General features: G+C 48.8%; 1 protein-coding gene across 3 annotated transcripts in view; it reads right to left on the reverse strand.

The window, feature by feature from the left end:
* FBH1 (F-box DNA helicase 1) overlaps positions 1-22,647 on the reverse strand; it is a 62,915-nt gene that overhangs the window by 25,799 nt on the left and 14,469 nt on the right. The window contains exons 8-21 of one of the 3 annotated variants that reach the window (XM_059725722.1): positions 22,381-22,475; positions 20,889-21,057; positions 18,726-18,954; positions 16,433-16,520; positions 15,019-15,105; positions 13,109-13,245; positions 11,390-11,489; positions 11,072-11,193; positions 10,537-10,612; positions 8,619-8,816; positions 6,917-7,042; positions 6,260-6,366; positions 5,142-5,273; positions 198-740 (exon numbers count right to left, since the gene is read on the reverse strand). In XM_059725722.1, the coding sequence (XP_059581705.1) occupies positions 726-740; positions 5,142-5,273; positions 6,260-6,366; positions 6,917-7,042; positions 8,619-8,816; positions 10,537-10,612; positions 11,072-11,193; positions 11,390-11,489; positions 13,109-13,245; positions 15,019-15,105; positions 16,433-16,520; positions 18,726-18,954; positions 20,889-21,057; positions 22,381-22,475 (1,681 nt within the window). In that variant the 3' untranslated portion in view covers positions 198-725. Of the gene's footprint in view, positions 1-197; positions 741-2,767; positions 4,146-5,141; positions 5,274-6,259; positions 6,367-6,916; positions 7,043-8,618; positions 8,817-10,536; positions 10,613-11,071; positions 11,194-11,389; positions 11,490-13,108; positions 13,246-15,018; positions 15,106-16,432; positions 16,521-18,725; positions 18,955-20,888; positions 21,058-22,380; positions 22,476-22,647 lie in introns of those variants that run through there. The other 2 variants (XM_059725721.1, XR_009461479.1) reach the window with 2 other exon arrangements.

A 22,647-nucleotide genomic window follows, 5' to 3' on the forward strand; every position in this document is an offset into this window, starting at 1 on the left:
ATATATACACATCCTCCATCATAGACTTCCATTGCACCTATTTTTAAAACCGCCTTCAGAAAAACCCGCGCACCCGTTACAATAACCGCACCCGCTCCTCTGCGTGCGTGCGCACCCACCCTCTGCCCTTCCCTAACCCAAACACAGCCCCTTAGTCCCAGCCCCGATTTGGGGTTTCCCTTCTCAGTCCATTCTCAGTCCTTGTCGCTGTTGCTTCCACTGCTGCTGATCCTGCTGTTGTCCTTCTTGCTGGCTCCAGATCCAAATGTGTCATTGTCCCCTTCGTTCTCCCTGTCCACTTCCCTTCCCGGAGGGGGCACTTTGAACAGCCTGCGCCACGTCTCCCTTTTCCAGGTGCAGTTGGCTGCATCCTCTCCCACTGCTTTCTGGTAGTAGGACTGGAGTTCGCTCAGAAACATTTTAACACAGTCCCTTTGCTCGAGCTCACGGTGACTGCACATCAGGAGGTTCCTCCATTGCCCCAGGGTGGTCTCCGGGCTTTCCTTCTGTAGCCCGTACTCGCTTTGGAAATTGTTCAGCGCCCCGTAAAACCAGGGGTGCTCCATGGTGCACCGTCTCCCAACAGGTCTACACTTGCTCCGAGTCAAAAGGCCAGAATTAACTTCCCCAAAACCCCAGCACCGCTAGGTCCAGCCTCCCAGGGTCACTGTACTTGTGCAGCCCAAATGTCCCCAATCCATGTCTGCTCAATGCTTCCCCGTCTCTCACCTCCTTGCTGGCTGCGAGAGAAGAGGACGTGAGACAGCGGCTCAAGATTTGCATGACACCTCAGCATCTCATGCTAACCCTCTCTTGTTCAACATCCCTCCGGTCCTGCTCTCTTCAGCAGCAACCAACCTCTTACAGCCCCATGCAAATAGTTACCCCCATGCTCTCCATAATTGCACTTCAGGTACTCGAAGACAGTTATCAAATCCCCCTCAATCTTCCCTTCTCCAGAGTAAATAACCTTCGTTCTTTCAACCTTTCCAAAGTCTTGCTTCTGAGGTCCCTAATCATTTTTGCTGCTGTGCGTTGGACTCTTTCCAACCTGCCCACATCCTTCTTGGACATTTATCTTGCTGGGATCCTTTGACCCCAGCTGACTTCCTGCCCCTTGGGCAGGGGACTGGACACAATGATCTCCCTTGGTCCCTTCCAGCCCTAATGTCTATGAAATCTATGAAAATCTTGAATGGGGGGGCCCAAAACTGGACGCAAGACTCCAGGGGAGGCCTCACTGGTGCTGAACAGAGCAGAATCGCCTCCCTTGATCTGCAAGTGACCCCCCTCTAGATACAACCCAGGATGCTACTGGCTTTTTTTGCAACAAGACCACATCGTTGGCTCACATTCATTTTGAGGGGAGGCTGAGGGAACTGGTCTTATTTAGCCTGCAGAAGAGAAGACCGAGGGGGATTGAATAGCAGCCTTCAACTCCCTGCAGGGGGTTGCAAAGAGGATGGAGCTGGACTGATCTCAGTGGGGGCAGATGACAGGACAAGGAGCAATGGGCTCACGTTGCAGCAAGGGAAGTTGAGGTTGAATATTAGGAAAAAAACTCCCTAGGAGGGTGGTGAAGCACTGGAACAGGTCACCGAGAGGTGGTGGCATCTCCATCCTCGGAGGTTTTTAAAGGTCCAGATGGACAAAGTCTTGGCTGGGATGATGTAGTTGGGGCTGGTCCTGCTTTGAGCAGGGGGTTGGACTAGATGTGACCCCCTGAGGTCCCTTCAACCCACATTTTCTATGATCCTCTACGATTACGGTCCACTGTAACCCCCAGCCCTTCCCTGCAGTGCTGCAGCCTGGCCACTCATTCCCCAGTCTGGATTAGTGCATGCAGTTATTCTGGTCCAAGAGCAGGATTTGGCACTTGTGCTTGTTGAATTTTGCCTTTTTTTGGAGGAGGAAGGAGGGAGAGCCGATCTCCAAACTATCCGGGTCATTCTGGATTCTTGCTCCACTTCTCAGACTGTCTGTAACTCTACCCAACTCGATGTCATCCACAGATTTGCTACGCTCAATACCATCGTCCAAACTCATTAATGAAAACGCCAAACAATACTGGACCCAGGATAGACCCCTAGGGAACCCCATTTGATACCTCCTTCCAGTTAGATACTGAGCCACTCTTTGAATGTGTTAATCCAACCAAGGATTAGTGAGGGATTGATCTGAATTATACTACACTTCCTTACAGGAATACACAGGAAATGTCATTTGAGGTTAAGGACACCTGCCGTGGGCACGAGGCGCTATTAGGGCTGCTGCCAAAGGGAAATAAATTCCTTTGATGCAGAAACCTCGTTCAAAAAAAATCGCTGTCATAAATACAGTCAGATGCTTTGATGTTCTGGCAATTCAGGGACAAAGTCTGGTGTGTTCGTTAGAGGGATTTCCCTGCCTCCCTTCTCCAAAGGGCTAAAACCAGCACCTAGAAAAGAGCCGTCCAAGTGGATGAGGGGTTAAATTGCAGGGGTTCTCACCCCCTACGCTACTGCCTGATGCTGAATTTAGGGTCTTTGGCTGCTACTGGTGAAAACCAGCAGCAGGGAAAAGGGAGGATGAACAGCGGCAGCCTTCACCCCCTGGGCGCCAGACCTGTGCCAATACGGCAGCTTTGACGGCTGTGCCAACGAACCGCGGCACCAACTTTGACAAGCTCCACAGCGCGGCTCCAGTCAGCTGGATGGCAGCAGGCACGCGCCGTGGGGTTGTCTCTAATGGATGCAGCACCAAAGCACACAGAAATCCAAGACCATGCTTCCTCTGGCAGAAATGCACTTTTTAATACAAAATAAAAACCAGTCACTGCAACAGGTTTGCTCACAGCTTAAAAACACCCCGGGTGTGCCCTGCCATTTTCACCTCGGGGCATAATTCCAGGAGTTGATTTGGTTTGGAGAGATGGATCGCTCAGAGGACAGGAGGGAACGGGGAGCGCCGCAGGGACAGGGTAGTGTCCTGTCCAACGCGGGAACAGGGAAATACTAACGATGATATTCTTGATGGAGCAAGTTCATCCAGAGCCGTCTGACTGTGCAGCCCCCAAGAGGTTAATGTGCAGCCTCCAGGACCTGCTCCTTCCTTGCGCTTCCCCTGCCTGCAGGATGGGGAAGCCTGACCTGCAGGGCTGAGGGAGCCCTTGGCTGGAGGGCTCAGGGGATTTGGGTACCTCCTGGAGCATCCACACTGGTGTGGTGCTGCGGGAGTCACCAGCTACATGGGACTGGAGGAGGCAAATGTGGCCATAGGGGAGCAGGGGAGGGGGAGCTCATGGCTTGAGGGATTCGTGGCATGTGATGCAACAGAGGCAGGGTTGCACGGCTGCGTGTGGCTGGGGGTCCTGCAGGCCCCAGCCCCTCTAAAGTCTGACAGCCTTGCATTCATCTGTGCAACCCCTCTGGTCTCTGCCCAGAGACAGAAGAGAGATGAGCCTTATAAAATTTGAAGTCGGCTTTCCTTTGCAATGAAAACCCCTCTGACTTTTTTCCCCGCTTCACTTTGCGTTCTCTCAGGTTTTCCTTGATGCCCAGAATTCATTAAGTCGGGGCTTAGATAGCGGGGACAAAAGGCTGGGCAATCACCATCAGGCAGGCCCCTGAATGTCCTGTGGCGATGGCAGCCTGCCACAATCACAGGCAACTTTTCGGACATGAAGCTCACGAAAGGGATCTGTTCGATTCCAAGCGCGTCTTGTGCTGTGCAAGGGATGCAGAGCTGCTGCAGCCAGACATAACACAGGGGCGCCCGGGATGCGTCGGCCGCCGGTGTCCTTTAGAAAGGAGCAGGAGCAAGGTCCCTCCACAACAGAGGGGTGACCCAGGTCTTATTCATACAGTGCCCACCTTGCTTCTGATCCCTCTCTGGACGAGCTTCTCCACAGACAGCACTGCTCGGATTTCCAGTGACATTGGTAAGGTGGCAGACAGGCTAACTTATGGGTATTCTCCAAGCAGCCCTGGCCAGGGTCAAAACAGCTCGTACAGGACAGCAATATGCCGTGGAACCTCAATCGCTTCCATTGCAACATCCATGGCCTGCACGATACTGGGGGAAACGGTCAGCAGCGTGAAGGGGCCGAGACGCTGCTGCACGCACGAGTGGCACAGGTAGCCCCCTGGGTCGTGTGTGCCATTGCTCTGTGTGGGAAAGGGGGGAAAAAGGACACAAAGAAATGTTACAAGGGACAGGACTGGAGATGCACAGAGTCCCTTTCTCCTCCTATGCACTAGGTCAACGTGTGCATGCAACTCCCCTCCGCTTGCAGAAACAGGAGCTAGTTCCTTGCTGCTGAAGTAGCCCATGTGAGCCATGGTCTGTCAGCTACATCTTGCCAAAGAAACCCCGTTTAAAAGCTCCCCCCTCCGAAAGAGCTTGATTTCAATCTGTGATAAAAGGAGGGCTAGAAAGGTGCTAGGGACTGGTACCTACTTCTGCACTTGCACGGTTCCTGTGTCAGGAATGCCCAAACTGCAAACCTCACAAACACACTTCCTGAGCGTGTTCCCCCCCAGCAAGGGAAGGAAGTCAAATGATTTCTGTCTTGCAGGTGGAAGCAGGGGCCCAGCTAGGAGCTGGACTGGGGGCATGCCCCCTGCCAAAATCAAGGTGAGGATCTGACTCGTCCAAACCCTGAGCCACCAGTTGTGCTGCCCAGTATCGTCTCATTGTTTCCTGGTGCTCCCCTGACTCTGTACCATCTATAGACTATATGACTTTAGGGAGCATATGTACACATAGCTATGTACACATACATGTGTACATATGTACACATATGTGTACATAGCTAAAAGGCTGAGACGGGACATCTACCTGGGATCTTTTGAGCGTATATTAACTACATTTTATAGAAGCCGGACGTTGACTGCTGTGGTTCCCCTGCTTTACCTGCAACAGGTTCAGGTGTGATGTCTTGTGTGTGGGTTGACAGTAGTTTTAGGAAGAGTTTAGATGATGGATTTGTCCAGGATGGTTTGGACAGGGCTGATCCTGCCTCAGGCAGGGGTTGGACTAGACGTGACCTCTGGAAATCCCTTCCAGCCCCACTTCTCGATGATCTCCAGGGCTGCCCATCTGGCACCCAGGTCCCCAAACATGATTTACAAAGCAGAAAGGAGACAAGGGAAGAGACTCACGTAAGTTAACGGCTGTTTCTTCATGGTGAGGAAGGATTCGGCAGGCACGCTGTTGTTGCACTGTGGCACCGAGCACTTCACAGGCCCATCCTTTAAAATCTCGCTGGTGAGTTCTGCCCGCAACAAGTACTCCTGGAACGAGGAAGAAGGCGGCATTCAGGGAGCTCGGGGCACCGAAACAATTTTTTTTTAAGCTCTGACTCAGCGGCACGAGGGCATAACATATACATCCACCCACAAAGAGAAGCTGGAAAGGAAGGAGCTGGAGAAAGCACTAACACAGACCAAGAGGCAGACAGGAGAAGGTGTGCATACTTTGTTAAAATACACTTGAGAGAGCCAGGCGTGTGCACACTTTCTCCTGTCTGCCATTCGGTCTGTGTTAGTGCATGCAGTGGCTGGGTAACAGCACTGCCCTCATGCCCCTGCTTTACCTGTGCCAGGTTAAAGGGGGTTTGGGATGTTTTGGGCAGCCACGCGCAGGGGTTTGTTCCTGAAGTTAAGGGCACGGTAGACAGACACTTGTCTGGGATAGGTTACCCAGGGATGATCTTGCCTTGAGTAGGGGGCTGGACTAGATGACCTTGGGAGCTGCATTTTAGCTCTACTTTCCTGTAATCCTATGTTGACGACTCACCAATATCCCACTTCCCCAGCTATAAGCTGCAGCACCCACAGGTCACAGAATCAGAGGAAAGTAGGGCTGGAAGGGACCTCACAAGATCATCTAGTGCCTTACTTAAGGCAGGATCATCCCCGACTCCACAAGCGTCTGTCCAACCTGCTCTTGAAAAAGTCTACCCACAACATCTGTACACAGTCTCTTCCAGTGCTCGACTGCCCTCATGGTCAGAAAGTTCCTCCTCATTTCCAACCCAAATCTGCTCTGCTACAGCTTGAAGCCCATTGCTCCTAGTCCTGTCTTCTGTGGTCACAGAGAAAAGCCCATCTCCATCCTCTCTATAATTGCCTTTCACATATTTGAATACCGTTATCAAATCCCCACTTCGTCTTCTCGTCGTCAAACTAAATCCGAGTTCTTTCAGCCTTTCCTCTTAAATCTGGTTTCCCAGGCCTCTAAGGGCTAAAGACACGGTGCCGGACCACATTTAACTTACCCCAGCCAACGTCAAAACGTATTCTAGGGACTTTGTCATTAACAGGCACTTTTTGGCACGGGTCACCGCAACATAGAGCAAGTTCCACTCATCCTCGGCATATATAGCTAGGCAGGGATTAAAGAAAGGAAGATATATAAGTATTTTAAGGGAACTGTTTGCTGAAGTTGCAATTTCTTTGATGTTGCAGCTTGTTCTATCAACTGCTTTTGGAGGAAGTTGAAGATCTAAATGGATGAGCCTTAGCTGTGTCATGACTGATTATTTCTGCGACTAAGACAGCCAAACAGCCCCCTTCCATGGGGTTGTTATGCAGCCAGGATGGGACATGTCTGTGACGTCAATGAGAGCATCACACAGGTTGAAGATGTCCTTTCCTTGGAGCAACTGTTTCTGTCATTCCTGGTGGCTTTACATGGGAACGACGCACACGTGCCAAGGGGAGAATGTGCTCCCAAAAGTCTTAAGCCGTCTCCCATAGACAGGGTTAACCATGCTGAAGGTCAGAAAAAGCCAGGTGTGGCCAGTGACAACCTTGAGGTCTGTTATAGAGTCTTTTCCCAGAGAGTAGTAGCTGCTGGGGGGGCAGGAGGGAGGAGACATGCATTGCTTTTCTTGAGAGACAAGAACAGTTCCAGCGGAAAGGCTCCCCCTTACCAGGACTAAATTGAGGCAGCCTCTGGAGATTGTGTTTGGCACACGGGACTTTCACAAAATCATCTGCAAGCAGCACTGTATCGAACTCCAGGCCCTTGGCTTGGTGTACGGTGCCGATCAGGTAATCTGGAACGAACACGCCACAGGTGGAGAAAGAAAGGGAGGGAGAGCAATGAGTCAGTCGGCATTGCCATAGCTGGAATTTACTGCATAGTAACTAGGTTACCTTGTTCTACGTTTTCTTCTCCATCTGCCTGTACGAATCACAGACAACAAGGGTTGGAAGGGAGCTCAGGAGGTCACATCTAGTCCAACCCCCTGCTCCAAGCAGGACCAGCCCCAGCTACATCATCCCAGCCAAAGCTTTGCCTAGTTGGGTCTTCAAAACCTCCAAGGATGGAGACTCCGCCAACTCTCTGGGTAACCTGTTCCAGTGCTTTACCACCCTCCTAGTGAGGAATTTTTTCCTAATATCCAACCTAAACCTCTCTTGCTGCAATGTGAGCCCAATGCTCCTTGCTCTGTCATCTGCCCCCACTGAGAACAGTCCTGCTCCATCCTCTTTGCAACCCTCTGAAGGCTGCTATTGAATCCCCGCTCAGATAAATAAGCCCAGATCCCTCAGCTTCTCCTCACCAGTCACATCCCGCAGCCCCCAAACCATTTTTGTTGCCCTCCGCTGGACTCTCTCCAATTTGTCCACATCCTTTCTGCAGTGGGGAGGCCAAAACTGGACACAGGACTCCAGATGTGGCCTCCCCAGTGCTGAATAGAGGGGAAGGATCGCTGCCCTCGATCTGCTGGCAACGCTCCTACCAATGCAGCCCAGGATGCTGTTAGCCTTCTTGGCACCAAGGGCACGCTGCTGGTTCAAATCAGCTCTGCTCAAAGCCCAGATCACAGCTCCCAGTCCGACAGCCCATTAACAAAGGTCTGGGTTCAGCAGAAGGCCCAGCTACCTGGCTGGCACCCAAGGCTGAATGTCAAGAAGAAATGCTCTGAAGCAGCTATTCCCTGTTTCGCCGTGCAGTGTGCTGGTTGAGTCTGAGCAAGGCACTTTCCTTCTTGGCACCTCAGTTTGCCTACCTGTAAAGTGGGGACACTGATGCAACAGCCAGGTGCATTTTGTAAAGCACTTTGAAATCTTTAGTAAGATCAGTAAAGTGAAATCAGTAAAGCACTCTGAAAACTAGTGGTGGAAGCACTATGTAAGAAATAAATACAATGTTCATGGATGTCAGGGGCTGGAAGGGACCTCGCAAGATCATCGGGTCCAGCCCCCCTGCACTAGGCAGGAAAGACAACTGGGGGTCAGGTGACCCCTGTCTCCCTTTGAAGATTTCCAGAGTAGATGATTGCACCACCTCTGGAGGGAGCTGATGTTCTTGCAGAAATCCTGTGAATTTAAGCCAGTAACCTAAGAGCTGAACTAAATATGCAGTTTAACAAGCAGAATAAATTAAAGGGCTGGGTGTCTCCGACTTAGAAATACTAGCTGAGTCTTCATCTAACCTGGGGAGAACCCCTCTGCAATGGGAACTTTGTTCACTGACCCCGGGAACGGCTGCGCCGTTCTCAAGCCTTCTTAGAGGCAAGGCCAACTCAGTCTCACTGCTGTCTTTGTGCAGATGCAGAGGGGAAGGGAGGTTGGATGATAGTTTCCCTTCGCCTGTAAAGTAGCGGCCTTGCTCCGCTTCCTTACCTGCAAATTCTGTGTTTGATGTATGACTGGCCTTGATCTTCTGCACCAGCTCGGGAATCCGGACATTGTATTTCTCCACTATCGCGATCTTCACTTCCAGCTCCTTGTCTTCACTGGTCGTGGCATATCCCTTTAGACCCTGGAAGCCCTCAGACTCATCCCACTTTTTGATAAAAGGGTCACTTATTCTCAGGTTTGCTGGGGAAAAGAAGCATTGGACACAATCATTAATGCCCCAGAAAGGCACAATTAGCAGCATTTTTCACTGCAAACAAAATGAGCCTGGATACAAGGGGAGGCAATGTGGGCTAGTGGACAGAAAGCTAGCCAGGGGGCTCTGGGCTCCTGGGTACTGCTGATTCCCAGTTTTGCCATGTAGTGTGCTGAAGGAGTCTGGGCAAGGCACCTTCCTTCTTGGCATCCCAGTTTGCTCGCCTATAAAATGGGGACACTGATACAACAGTCTTTGTAAAGTACTTTGAAATCTAGTGATGGAAGTGCTATGTAAGACATGGATGTTATCATTACTAGGTGAAAAGTCCACATTTATTTTTTACGGGGATCTTTTGGGGTTAGTAGGCTGGTTTTTGGGGTGGATCCCCACAGGATTTAGCGTGAGACAAATCCTGTTTTTAAACTTCCAGGCAGCCGAGATCCATACAATTTATTTGATCTGAGTCGCAACAAGATTATGTTCCGACATGGACAGTACTATGTGTCTTGAGCAAGTGTTGTCCAGAGACAAACCACGCCCATGGGGAACTGTTATCACTGAGCACTAATTACAGACTCCTTCGTTTGCACCAACGAAGAAAAAGAGTTGCAGCACTGGTGAGCTGGGTCTGAGGTATAGGTAAGTTTTTCCCTACTATATCTGAAGTGAATTGGACAATACACACACACACGTGTACATATACGTATATATACACACGTCACATATACACACATACATGAATACACACGTATATATGTACACACACGTATACATGTATACACACATATATGTATATATGCACACACATGTGCACACGCGTACACGTATATATGTATACACACGCATGCACACGCGCACATGCGCACGCACACATGCACGCACACACGTATATACACATATACACGTGTACACACACACTTTCAAGGTTTTTTTTAGTTAAGGGAAGAGAAAAAAAGTCGCAGCAAATCCCACAATTGCGGCAGCCTCCATATTCACCTGCTACGGGCCGTGCAACCCGCAACTAAAGAAAACCTCGAAAGGAAGGAGATTTTGTGATGTGGAAACCATCAAAGAAAACGCGACTGAGCAGCTTTTAGCAATTCCACAAACTGCTGATCAGAGGCACTTCCGACAATGGCAGAAACATTGGGAGAAGCGTGAGGCTGCAGAAGGGGCGTACTTCGAAGGAGATTAAGCCGAAAACCCTGTAAATAAGACATTTTGTTTCCTGCAGCATTGGTCTCGATACTTTTTGAACAGCCCTCGTATATACGTTTATGTGAAAGACACTCTTTGAAAGAGAGGTGTTCATCAGGGTTCAGAAGGCCTAATTTAAAAATAAATCCAATCCTCTAATAACAAAGAGGGGAAAAAAGAGGGGGGAAAAAGAAGGGAAAAATAATTGGTTCCAGACTTTCAGGAGGTGGATCTAAAATCTCAAAAGGGCCAGCAATGCAACCTACTGGCTTCCATATTTTCCACTGCACCTGAACAAATACAGAAATAACCAAAAAAGGACGGCAGTCCTTCCGTCTGACCAACAACATTCACCCAGAAAAGGAATGGACAAAATGATTTCATGCCACAGAAGTGAGAGAAATGTTCTTGCATTAGCTGCTGCATTGAAAGAGTTCGCGAGTCCGTCGCACAAGCACTAGAAAGTTAACATCAGTGCAGCGAAGGCCGCAGGAAAGACATACTCACATGCCTCCCGTACATCTTTAGGTTGAAGGAGCTTCCAAATATCATGGATTTTGTCTAGTCCAAAACGAGCAAGGCCCTAAAAAAAAAAGAAGAAAGAAAAAGTCCTTCTAAAAAAGGACCTCACTGAAGAGGCTATTTGAAGTTTATAAAGAAGCTGGTTTCCTGGCAGGGGGCTGCAGTTTCATGAGAAGGCTCCTACAGGAAACAACCCAAGGGACTCAAGAAGTGAGGCTTGTAGACATCAGAGATCACGGTCAACATGCAGTGCAAAAGGCGTAATTCAGCCTAAAACAACCAGCTGGCCCCGGAAAATGAAAATGCAGAATATGAGCGACCGTGAAAGCAGTCTCAGCTGGTTGTCACATTGCTTAGAGAGATGCATCTTCTACGGACAAGGTTAAAGTGGAGACGGGGGGGAGTTTCCTAGGGACATGATTTTTTTCCTGGAAAGTGCAATTTCAGCAAAACTAGCAGGAAAATTCCAATGGGGGAGAAAAATCCCAGGTCCGATCAATAAAAGAAAAGCCTGCCCTACCCCAATCAAATGTATTCTTGTGGGCTGCTCTCTTCCAGTGATCTTCACCGCATCCTCAAACACATTTAAATTGCCCCGGGATATGAGGGCTATCTTCCCCGTCGTGCTGCCTCTTATGTCACCTGTAACATTGAGAAGAAGCCCCCTCTCCAGTTGATCAATGCAGGAAGGAAAGGACACGTGCCTCCATATTAAAAATCTACAAATTCGTTTTAAAAATTACATTTGCCTTTGTATTGCAGTAGCGCTGAGTTACCGCACGTAGGGACTGGCCCAGCACTGTGCAAGGCGCTGTTCAAACACAACGTGACATCTCACCTTCTTGATCTCCGCCCACTAACATCTTACTCCTGACTTTCTTGCAGACGTCCAGGATGGTAGCTCCAACATAAGCTATTTCAGGACCAAATCGGAAGCTCTACAAAAATAACCAGAATGAGGCAAAACAGAGGAAAATCCTACACGAGGATAATACAGGACGTTGGCCACTGCGGTTCCCCTGCTTTACCTGTGGCAGGTTCAGGTGTGATGTCTTGTGTTGCATGTGGGTTGATGGTAGTTTTAGGAAGAGTTTAGATCGGGGTAGGCAAAATATGCCAACACATCCGATCTGGCCTGTGGGCGGACGGCCACCAACTCGCTGGATCTGGCCCATAGGCGGCCGGGTGCTCCGAGCCATTGCATGGTGCCAAGTGGGCAGGCAGGAGTGCTTTGGCCCAGCAGCATCAGGCATCACCTGTGGAGCCAGGCAGGGCTTTCCCCGCAGTGGGTGGGTGGAAGAGGAGAGAGAGACACAAAGAGAGAGCAAACAGAGAATAGGAGAGAGTGAGACACACACAGAGACAGATGTGGTCCTCGACAGGTCCCCAAAACTCATTAAGCATCCCTCCAACTGCCCACTCCTGGTTTAGATGCTAGATTTGTACAGGATGGTTTGGACAGGGCTCATCCTGTCTCAGGCAGGGGGTTGGACTAGATGCGATCTCTGGAGATCCCTTCCAATCCAACTTCTCTATGACTCGATGCAGGCAGCTTGTGAGTATATAGCTAGGAGCCCTGCTATGGCTGGTGTAGTCGGGAATCCTGGTGTTCGCACGTAGGCAGCACTGGGCTCGTTGCTGTAGCCAGCGGGACGTAAAGGCAAGGCATGGGCAGCCCCTTCTCTCTCCTGCTCTTTTCTCGCAGCCCTCTGCAGGGTGTTCCTTGTTTGTGGCTCGTCAGGGGCTGACACGCGGGGAAGGGGATGGATGGTTGGATGCTCTTGCAGACCCAAATGACCGCTGCTAGTTGCACGGGCACTTGGACTCCGTTACCTGGAAGGTCCCTTCCACACCTATATTCTGAACCAAGAACCACCAGGTCACTTCAAGGGCATCAAACTAACAGACTAGACTGGGGATAGCCAGCCTGTCTTGCAGGTGTCACAAGTGACATGGGAAGCCCCTGTGTGTGGTATTCAGCAGACTGGGATAGGGAAAGGCAGCGCAGAAGCAGATAGAGCAGGAAGGAGAAAGCAAAGCAGCAAATTGGGCAGGGAGCAGAGTGCCAGATCAGGCAGAGAGCACCAGGCTGGGAGCAGAAAGAGGACCAGCAGATCAGGCAGGGGAAGGGGACTGGTGTGGCACTCGGGGAGGGTGTGGGGCAGCACTCTTGCCAAAAAAAGCTACCCCCACTAAACTAGATCTCTCGTGGTGCTTTCCAACTTTATTTTTCCAAAGATCAGCATTAAACAGACACGGCGGTCTCTCCCACACTCCCCGCCCCACCCATCAGTACCGGAGAACAGGATAATTCACCAATACAAGCACGTAAAGAAAGCATAAAATGAACATTTCTTAAGTGAAACGTCCCTACAGAAGTAAACCTCAACGGCTCCTATGGGTAGAGGTCTCTCAAAGAGGGACCGTGCTTCTCCTATAAAAGGTTGCTAAGTATTAAGAGCTTAATGCAAAATGTCCTTCGGGGAAACGGCGAATGCAATGGCAGAGGACAGAAACCCCCGTTTCCCTACACGCACATGCAGTGCCCCAGCCTTACCCGGGTGAGATAGTAGATGTGAGTGTGCGGCACTTCAAAAAGTGCATTGACAGCCCCTCGGAAGGAGTAGATCTGCTGGTGCGGGTCCCCCACGAAGATGACTCCGCAGGTCTGGGACAGCACCACGTTCATGATGGCTGAGGAAAGCAAAAAAAGCAAAGCGTTGAGGAAACGCCAAAGAAGTGTGCAAAATGAACATGCAGGCTCCACCCCGCTCCCACCCGAGAAATAAGCCCTCAGCTGGATAAAAGGGCTGAAGCCATGCTTCACTTTCAGACAGCGATTGGACTGCTGGCGGCGGGAATCGGGGCAAATAACCTCAGCATTTCTTACCTAAATTGAGTATTTATGTATTCTGGCTTCTTATTATTTACCACATAGTCCTATAGTTTCGAAACCCTGCGAGTAACTGAATCCTGGCTACGCACTTAACTTAAACACAGCGCATCCACATGTTTCCCTGTTTTGCCTAAAAAAGCAAGATCTTCACTTTAAAACAACCATATTCGCATGCTCTGGTTTTCTACCAAGCTCAAAACCCTTTTTTTTTCCCCCCTGTCACTTCAGTATTTTTGGGTTTGGTTTTTTAAAATTCTTTTGGAAAGCCCTTATTAAATTAACCCTTTCTGGTCAGTTTACTGAGCCTCTGGCTTGGCCAACAGATGGTTTTGTGGTTAACTGAACCGGGGCACAGGGCATCTGGGTTCAAATTCCCAGCTTCGACAAGGACTCTCTGGGTGCATCTGCTGTGGAGTTGCCTGATTAGCTCCATAGTAAAGTACCGCCATCTACACATGCACCGGTATTATGGCACAGTAAATTCACTCCGCCATACGATAGTACGGTCAGGGACAATGCTATCATATGGCAGAGTCATTTACTGTGCTGCAATGCATGTGTAGATGGTGACTAGGACAGCGGCACTTTGAGCCAGGGTGCAGCAGCCCTGGGCTGGCAGCAGGCTCGGGGGTCGGCCACACAGCTCCCTGGTTTGGGCACTCTTGTGCCCCATGCAGCCCCTCCGTCACCCGACACAACCACCTGCAGCCCGGGGCGGACGCCTGAGCCTGCTGCCCGCCCGGGGCTGCTCCGTCCCAGCTCAGAGTGCTGCTGTCCCAGGCACACATGTAGACACTGCGCCCAGGAGCAGTGTACTCTGGAGCACACTGCTCCGGAGTTGATCGTATCACATTAATTGCACGTGTAGATGCACCCGCTATGTGATAACCCTGTGCAAACGGCTCCACCTCTCTATTCTGGTTCCCCCTAGCCTACAAAGAGAAAAAGCCCGTCCCATCTCATCACCTTTTGTCTGTCCTGCTTTATTCAGACACAGATTTCTCCAGAAGAAGGCATGTCCCTTAGAGGTTTCAACATTGCTTGGCATGGGCTTAGCAGACCCATAGGCACTGCTTAAAATCAGTGAGATGCATCAAAACCTCCCTCTTTGCTCAAGAGTGACCCCACCTCGCATCTTCCCATATGCACACCTGACCAGTTACGGATGCAGTTCCAAGAGCCTGGCCTGGTGAGTCAAACACAGACCGAGAAATTATATGCCCGACCCACTTCAACTAGGAAAATGGGAGCAATACGGCCGATGAGAAGGGATGTGGAGCAGCTTCCACATGGAAAAGCGACAAGCAAGGAGGACAAAACAGAGGTCTTTGGAGTCACAAAGAGAAAAACTTGAATAGGGGATGGTTCTTCAGCTGCGTTTCCTCGTGGAAGGATGAGGAGGCATCTGATGAAGTTATCAGACAGTTGTTTTAAAAGCAAGCAAAAACATGTATCTGCTACCTGCCACCGTCACCGACAGCCCAGAATAGGCATGCTGATGTTCTCACGGCGATTAACGTCTGCAAACCACCGAGAAGTGCTAGCGATTCCTGTCACCTGCCATCGCTCACCTGGAGTGCAGTCTTGCGCCTCATCGACAAATATGGCGTGATATCCCGACAGCTGTGGCTTGCTAAGCTGCCAAAGTTTCAAGTACCCTGGAAGAACAAACAGACGATGTAATTTAGATGTTCAAAAATCCTAACTAGAGACCCACTGTTTCAGTCTGTTTGCCGCCCACTTAAAATCCAGTTTTTAAAAGACCAACTTAAAAGTCCCATCTCCTGGCCACAAGTTGCCCTGAAAGGGCTGGTGGGTTTTCAAATATGCTTTTTCAGTTCCTTTATGTTACTATCATCTTTGCTGCTTCCTGGTTGCAAATAGCCAAAGAAGAAAAGGACTGGAAAGGGAAAGCAGTGATACCAAGTACACTTCAAGAGCTGTTGTATGCACAAAGCAACGCCCCCCCCCCAGGAAAACAGTAGGTATATCTCCCCAAAATAGTCCACTTGGGCATGACTTACATGCATCAATTAAAAAAAGTGTTGTCTATTTTCTCTTTTACTGCTGCTTTTCAAATTGAGGGCTTGGCTTTTAACGTGTGTATTGTTATTAGCACTGGCCATTTTCAGGGGCGTAGGTCCATCTGCAGAAGTGTAGCTAAGCAGGCAGCCTCAAAGCCTGTCTCAGTGCCCGCAGGGTGAATCTTTGCAGGCTGACAACCAGGTGGGTCAGCAAAGTAAAGGCTGCCATCAACCTCTCCGGCTACACCAGTAATTAAACAGAGCGCTAGGCCTTGAATTGGATGATCCAAATATATTACATCATAGCTTACAGCAATGACTGGTGTAACCACATGCATTAGATCTTGTTTTGCTGGAATAGCTATTACTTTGTTAGGTTTCTTAAGTAAAATTGTAAACACAAAGCAGCCTTTTCAGAGAAGACTGTAAACTAAGGTAAAGAAGAAATGGGACGGTGTTGAACAGCGTTGCAAAAAGAAGAGGAATCTTCTCCTCTAGAGAAGCATAACTTTCACACGTGCATCAATCCCAACTAATCAACCCTTTCCGAGTCCGCAAGCGATCTGGTTTGTTCCAGCCCCAAAAGTTTCAGTAGTAGAAAGAAATGTAAATAAAATGCATTACAGAACATGTATTAGAATATAATCAGCCATGTATAAATATAGGATCTGGGCTAGAGGGAAACTTGGAGAACTCAGCAAAATGCAAGACAACCTGCTGCCAATCTGTTTGTCATCCTCCTCCCCCCCTGCCAACCATGAGTCTCCCCGCCTGGTATAGGTTTTTGTTCTCCATGTTGTGCTGTCATGGGAAACCTGATGGGCTTTGGGATGAGTGCTTATTTTTCTGTTTGGGGGTGTAAGTAATAAAAGACTTGGGCTGTAGACCTGCCTCTTCTATCAGTAGCCCACCTGTAAGGTTATCTACAAGCCAGGTCACGGTATTCTCGCAAGCCACGTACCATCACACGTTATTTTGCAGTTCATTTCTGTAGCTCTGTTCAGCGCCTTCATATTGTCCCATATCCGTCTTGCTTCCTCGACAATGATCTAGAAAGCAACGTCACAAGGAACCAGGTAAAATTTCCAGGCACAAAAATGTCTTTCTGTTCTCCTGGGTTAAGATCTTGTTAGGACTTGGATAGCAAGCCTGGATACAGCAATATCTAATTGCATTATTGCTCCAGCCATTTCCTCAATGTCTCTTCATATTTAAACTTCTCAGATAGCCCTGAAAGTACTCCTAGGTTTTTGGGATAGATGTCTCCATCCCCGTCCTCTTCCCTGGTCATGTTTCCCTTTGCAAACAACTCTCTAAAGTGATTTGCTAAATCTCTGTCCTCTCCTGTCTGTCCCCAAAGCCACGTGTCCACCAGGCCACAAATAAGTGAATTAAAACCAGCAAGCAACCCCCCCCGCAAACAAAACACAAGTAAAAACTCCACCAAAACAACAAAAAATTCAGGATCTGCACATCAGGAAGGAGTAACCCATGCACTGGACCATCTGTTTTTCTCGCCCAATCCTGTTCAACAGCCATTACCTATAAAATGTAGGTCCCAATTAAGTTTTTGCATGTCAACAGTCCTGGGGGGGGGGCTTGTTTTTTCACATCTGTTCCTTTTTCGGCCTCTCTAGTGAAACTACCTATTAGGCCTACTTGTACACGTATTATTATGGGCAGGTACTTGTCATGGGACTGGCTCCAGCTCAATTCCCAACATGCAACCATTCAGTAGCCACTGTGAGATGAGTTTGTCAACTGTTTTCATAGAACCGAAGAAAACGAGGGTGGGAAGGGACCTCGGGAGGTCACGTCCAGCTCCAAGTAGGGCCAGCCCCAACTACATCATCCCAGCCAGGGCTTTGTCTTAAAAACCTCCAAGGATGGAGATTTGAGTCTCTCTGGGTAACCTGTCGCAGTGCTTGACCACCCTCCTTCCCTTTGATCTCACTTGGATTTGAACTGGTGAACTAGAGCTGAAAGGTTCATACAAACCCACTGGACCTTTTTCAGTCAGTCCCTGACTATGGAGGGTTAAACTTGTGCTTAGCAGGAAATTAACCTGAAAGACTGCGTGTTGTGAGGTTTTACTTTACCAGCCGACAGCCTTTGGGGCTTGGAACCGAGCATCAGCTAGCTACCTGGATGACAAAGTCAAAAATTAAACACGAGGAAAACAACACCCCGAATAATAGTTACAGACAAATCAAAGCACACACAAATGTTAAGGGAAAAAAAAAATCTGTTATTTTCTTACTTTTTCCCTAATGTTTAAAAATGATGGAATTTTAACATAACTGCTCAAAAGCAGGGCATGGGAAGGTAAAAAAAAATCCATATAAAATCCCTCCAAAACTAGCTACTGTCTAAAATTGCTCTGCTATGCAACCCCTTGGTGGAGGACTGAGCTAAGCTGGCTTCTTAAGACCGATCTGAGCATTGTCAATACAGGTCTTCATTTCTATTTCACTGTCAGCACTGGAGCATCTGAAGGACTTCCAAATGTTCACAAAAACGCAAGTATCCAGGTTGTAGCTGTATTGGTCTAAAGGCAAAATTTAGTTTAATAAAAGCCATCACCTCTACTACAAGTTTTGAAATACAAACGCAGAGGATTTTTCTTTTCCTGACCCTGAAGAAAGAGAACTACGTACATAAGGGGCTGATGCTGGACCTCAGCTAAAAGGCTGCTGGAAACCTCTACCTGCAGGGGGTTGCAAAAAGGATGGAGCTGGACTGATCTCAGTGGGGGCGGATGACAGAAGAAGGAGCAATGGGCTCACGTTGCAGCGAAGAAAATTTAAGTTAGCTATAGGATGAACTTCCTCACGAGGAGGGTGGTAAAGCATTGGAGCAGGTCACCCAGAGAGGTGGTGGACTCTCCATCCTTGGAGGTTTTGAAGACCCAACTAGACAAAGCCTTGGCTGGGATGCTGTAGTTGGGGCTGGTCCTGCTTGCAGCAGGGCGTTGGACTAGATGTGACCTTATGAGCTCCCCTCCAACCCTATGCTTCTAACTGGTTTTAAAGGGCTTTGGACAGAAGTGTCACGGGTTTCCTGTCTTGACTGCTCGCACAACCACACAGGAAGCCACATCCCTCTTGGCACAGACAAACTCAGGGATGCAGGAAAACCTGTTCAATCTGTAGTTTCCAATTGCTGAAATAAAAGCACCCTCGAGACACATTCCCACTGCAACGCCTGCTTTACCCCCCTCCCAGCTAAACGCACGCCTCATCCCCGAGACTCACACTCTTCTCCCCCTCGGTGACAAGGACCCGCATCCCATGTGTATTTTTGCACCATATGGGAGTGTGCTCTGTGGATATGAACTCATCTGAAGAGGAGAAAAAGCTCTCGAGCGTCTGAGTGACCGTCTTCCCCCGCACGAACAGAGACTGCCCCTGGCGGGTTTTGAGTTGGAAGCTGATCGTGTAAGGCGACAGCTTGGAGAAGTTCAGCTTGCCTTTTTCTTTATATCTGCGTTATGGACAGGAAGGCACGGTTAGACTGGACAAAGCCCGACAGGAGGCATCATCTAGCTTTTCCTTCTATTACTGGGATGCTAAGGAGAGGAGAGGATCCATCTAAAGGCCTCCAACAGTCCACGTTAAGGAGGTAGGGTTTGTTATAGCTGCCTTTCCTTCACCCCTGTGAACGGGGAAATGCTCTTGCCCCCATGTATGAAAAAATTAAGAGCACAAATCACCTAAGATCTGGTCTGCACTACACAGTTTATAGCACCAATATGCCAACCGGGGATGTAAGATCATGTCCCTTCCTCCCTAAGCCAACATGGCTATACCATCCATCCCCGTGCCCAACTCTGGACACAGCTCTGCCACCAGGTCTTATCTCCTGCTGCCACGGCACTGCCTGCACAGCAAACCTACCTGCCAAAGTCCCACAGTTAATCTACGGCAGGGCAGGGAACCGAACCCAGGTGTCCCGAGGCCACAAGGCTAATAACAACCAACCCACTGGACCATTTTGTACGACAGGGTTCAACCGTTTCTAGTGGCAGACAGGTGTGAAGGTGGCATAAAGGGTTGAAAACCCTGAGTTTGTGCCTTTTTTTGTTTGTTTTAAGTCCTTATGATAGCTAAGCAATCCTGAAAGATTATTTCAAAGGATTATTAAGGCAGATTGCTTCCATTCTGCTGAAGGTTTTTGTGAGGGACCTGGACAAGATGGTTTTGAGTTCTCACATAAGGAAGATACAGACTCTTCAACAAAAAGAGGTTTCCTTTCCAATCCTTTATAGTGGTCTTTGAGCTAAACAGGCCTTCACAAGAGCTCAAAACCGACCAAATAATAAGAATAAAAAAAGATGCCCTCCCTTTTCAGGGCTTGTCTACGTTATGGGGATGTAGTTGCCTCCTAGCGGTCAAGGAGAAGGAGGTTTTCAGTGGCGTTAACTACACCAACTCCCTCCTACACGCCAGAAGCGTAGCTGTGATTCTGCCAGCACAGTTGTGTCCAGATGTGGGAAAAGGATGCTGCTACAGCTTCACCACCTGCGGACTGCCATCTTTTTGCACCTATAGTGGACACGTGTATACTACAAAATTTGGTCCAGGATAGCTCAGGCGTCAGGGCATGGGTACTCGAACAAGTCACCATGCGGGAAGCTGGGGGGTGAACTTACAGTGTGTTAGCTACGCCGTGGTGACTTTTCATGTGCTCTTGACCCGAGTTAAATGCAAGGTAGCTTCCCCCAGTCAAAAAAGGCTGAGTTGTTCTGCACTTGTCACAGGATAAGGGGATGCACAGAGACAATGAACACAGCGACGCACTGTATGCGCATGCCCTGGCTGACCCTGCAGTACCTCACTCTGGTATCCATTTGCTCATGCATGGTCTACAGTCACAGCGGCTCTCGTTTCAAATGGCAAACAGCTTGAGGCCAATTTAGTTAAACCCAAGCAAAACCCAGTACTGTACGGTGCTAGAGCTAAATCAGCTGATGCCAGGTTTAAATGCAACGGCGAGAGTATCTGCAGAGGGCCTTAACTGAATGAATTCACACTGGTGCAACTGAATGAGACCATGCCTGAGATCCCAGTTCAGGAGAGCGCGCGATTAACTTATTTTCTGTATTAAGAAACACAGGACAAGTTAAGTCTAAGCAGAAAGGCAATTCAAACAGGTAGTTAGCAGGCATTCCTCAAAAGATACCCAATGCCTCCCTTCTGCAAAACGTATGGATCTAGAAACATGATGCGAAGACAGGGTTTTCAGAGGAGACACAGATAATAATGGGGCAAGCGTGCCAGCTCCCCACCCCCGTGATGTCCTCAGTCGATCCTGGAGAACAGCCCTTGGTAGAGTCACAAGGAGGCAGTGGACACACACCTATATTTTAAAGGTGGCCCAGCGCCTAAAACCAGGGGACAGGGAAAGCTGCTACTTACTGTTTGCCAAAAGTCGCAAAAGCTAACGAGTGGAAAGTCTTGCAGGTGACGTTATGGGGGAAAACCTTCTTCCCATTTTCCACAATGGATTTGTTAAATGCCACATACAGGAAATTAAGGTTGGAAAATTTCTCTGCGTACTTGATCAGAGTCGAGGTCTTTCCAGTACCTGGAGGAAAGAAGAAAGAGGGACACAAATGCTCCAGCCCGGCTATCCCCTGGACCTCCTCATCCAGGGCTCTCAGCCACGCGCAGCATCCGCCGAAATGAACAGGAGCCACGCGGCCAAGCCAGCCCCGACAAGCCCAACCTGTGGCCACCACTGTTACAATCAGCCATAAAATGGCCCAGCTCTCTCAAATATCCCTACTTCCTTATTTGCCTTGATAATACTCTCAGGCAATGATGTCCCAACAGTTATCTGGGCAGGTGGCAAGCTGCGATTGCCATTTTCCATGCATAATTAATTGCTTTCCCTGTGACACCCCATCTCCCACCTCTTTTCCAGCTATTACATCCGTCGGCTGTATCATATCCTGGTATGCCCGTTCTCCAGGGCAAGGACTGCCGTTGGTACCTGACCATTCATCGCCTAGCGCAATGACCCTCAACTGAATCTCCTGATTTTATGGCAATGCTAAGGTCCATCCAGAGGATTATTTCTTTTTTGAAATGTACTGACCTTCATTTTCTCTCTTTTTTTTTTTGTGCGGTTGTGAAAGGAGGTGTCTCTTATTGTAACTGCATGGGGAGCTGGAGTTATGAACTAGTGTTCTCACGGGCTTTTTCCTCCCTGCTTATATGTGCTTGTATTTTATTTCTCCAGGAAAGTCCATCTTGCTTAATTACTGTATTCATACCCATACCACACACACCTTTTTCTGAAAAATGAGCTAAGGAAAATCGGGCTGCGTGTCCTAAATGAAGAAACTCTGCATGGGCTGGAAGCTAGAGCCCCATTTTCAGCCTCGCTCCCCTCTCCCCTGCTGCGCAGCCAGTGACTACTGTTTTATCCCATCGTGGCTACGGTAGAATTAAGATTTTTATAGTGTTGGTTCACATACAATTAGGCTGTGGAAAAGTTACACCTGTAGCTGTTGCAGCAGCATCTTCCATAGAGGAGGGGGAGTGAGGCTGCTAAGATGACCCTGTCCCCCTGTTGCATGGCCAGAGCCTCCAGCCCCCAAGGGACATGTAAGACCATCCATACTCTCCCCACAATAAGATTTGCATCTTATTCAGGGCTGTGCAATATGCAAGTAAATATGGTAATCCTTGTGCTACATATAAGCAGTTTGCTGCATTTGTAAGAATGAAGAATGGGAAAAGCCCCCCTGCGCTATTAAGCCCAGTGCCCTAGTGCTCAAGTATCAACCCCCACAGCTCCAGAAGAGGAAAAATGAAGCAGGATGGGAGTTCACGTCAGTGCCCAATTTGCTATTTTTTTTGGCCCAGATATCCCTGTGCCTTGGAGCCCTGTCAGGTTTCTTACCTGCAAATGCCATGATTTTGACTATATGACCTGGTTTAATTTCATGTTTCAGGATCCTTTGCTGTTCATGGGTTAATTTTAAATCAAGTTTACTCCTGAAAAGAAAAACAAAGTTATAAAGATTGGAAAAAAAAAAATATGTGATTCTGTTGCATAATGACACAATAAAAATAGAAACAAATAGGAAAATAAAGGCAAGAGGGGTGTGATCAAAGAGCTGCAGAGCCCTCATTTTGGAAGAGCTGGAATGGAGAGAGGCGAGAGGAA

Source organism: Alligator mississippiensis, chromosome 4 (assembly GCF_030867095.1).
Source record: "Alligator mississippiensis isolate rAllMis1 chromosome 4, rAllMis1, whole genome shotgun sequence".
Lineage (NCBI taxonomy): Eukaryota > Metazoa > Chordata > Crocodylia > Alligatoridae > Alligator > Alligator mississippiensis.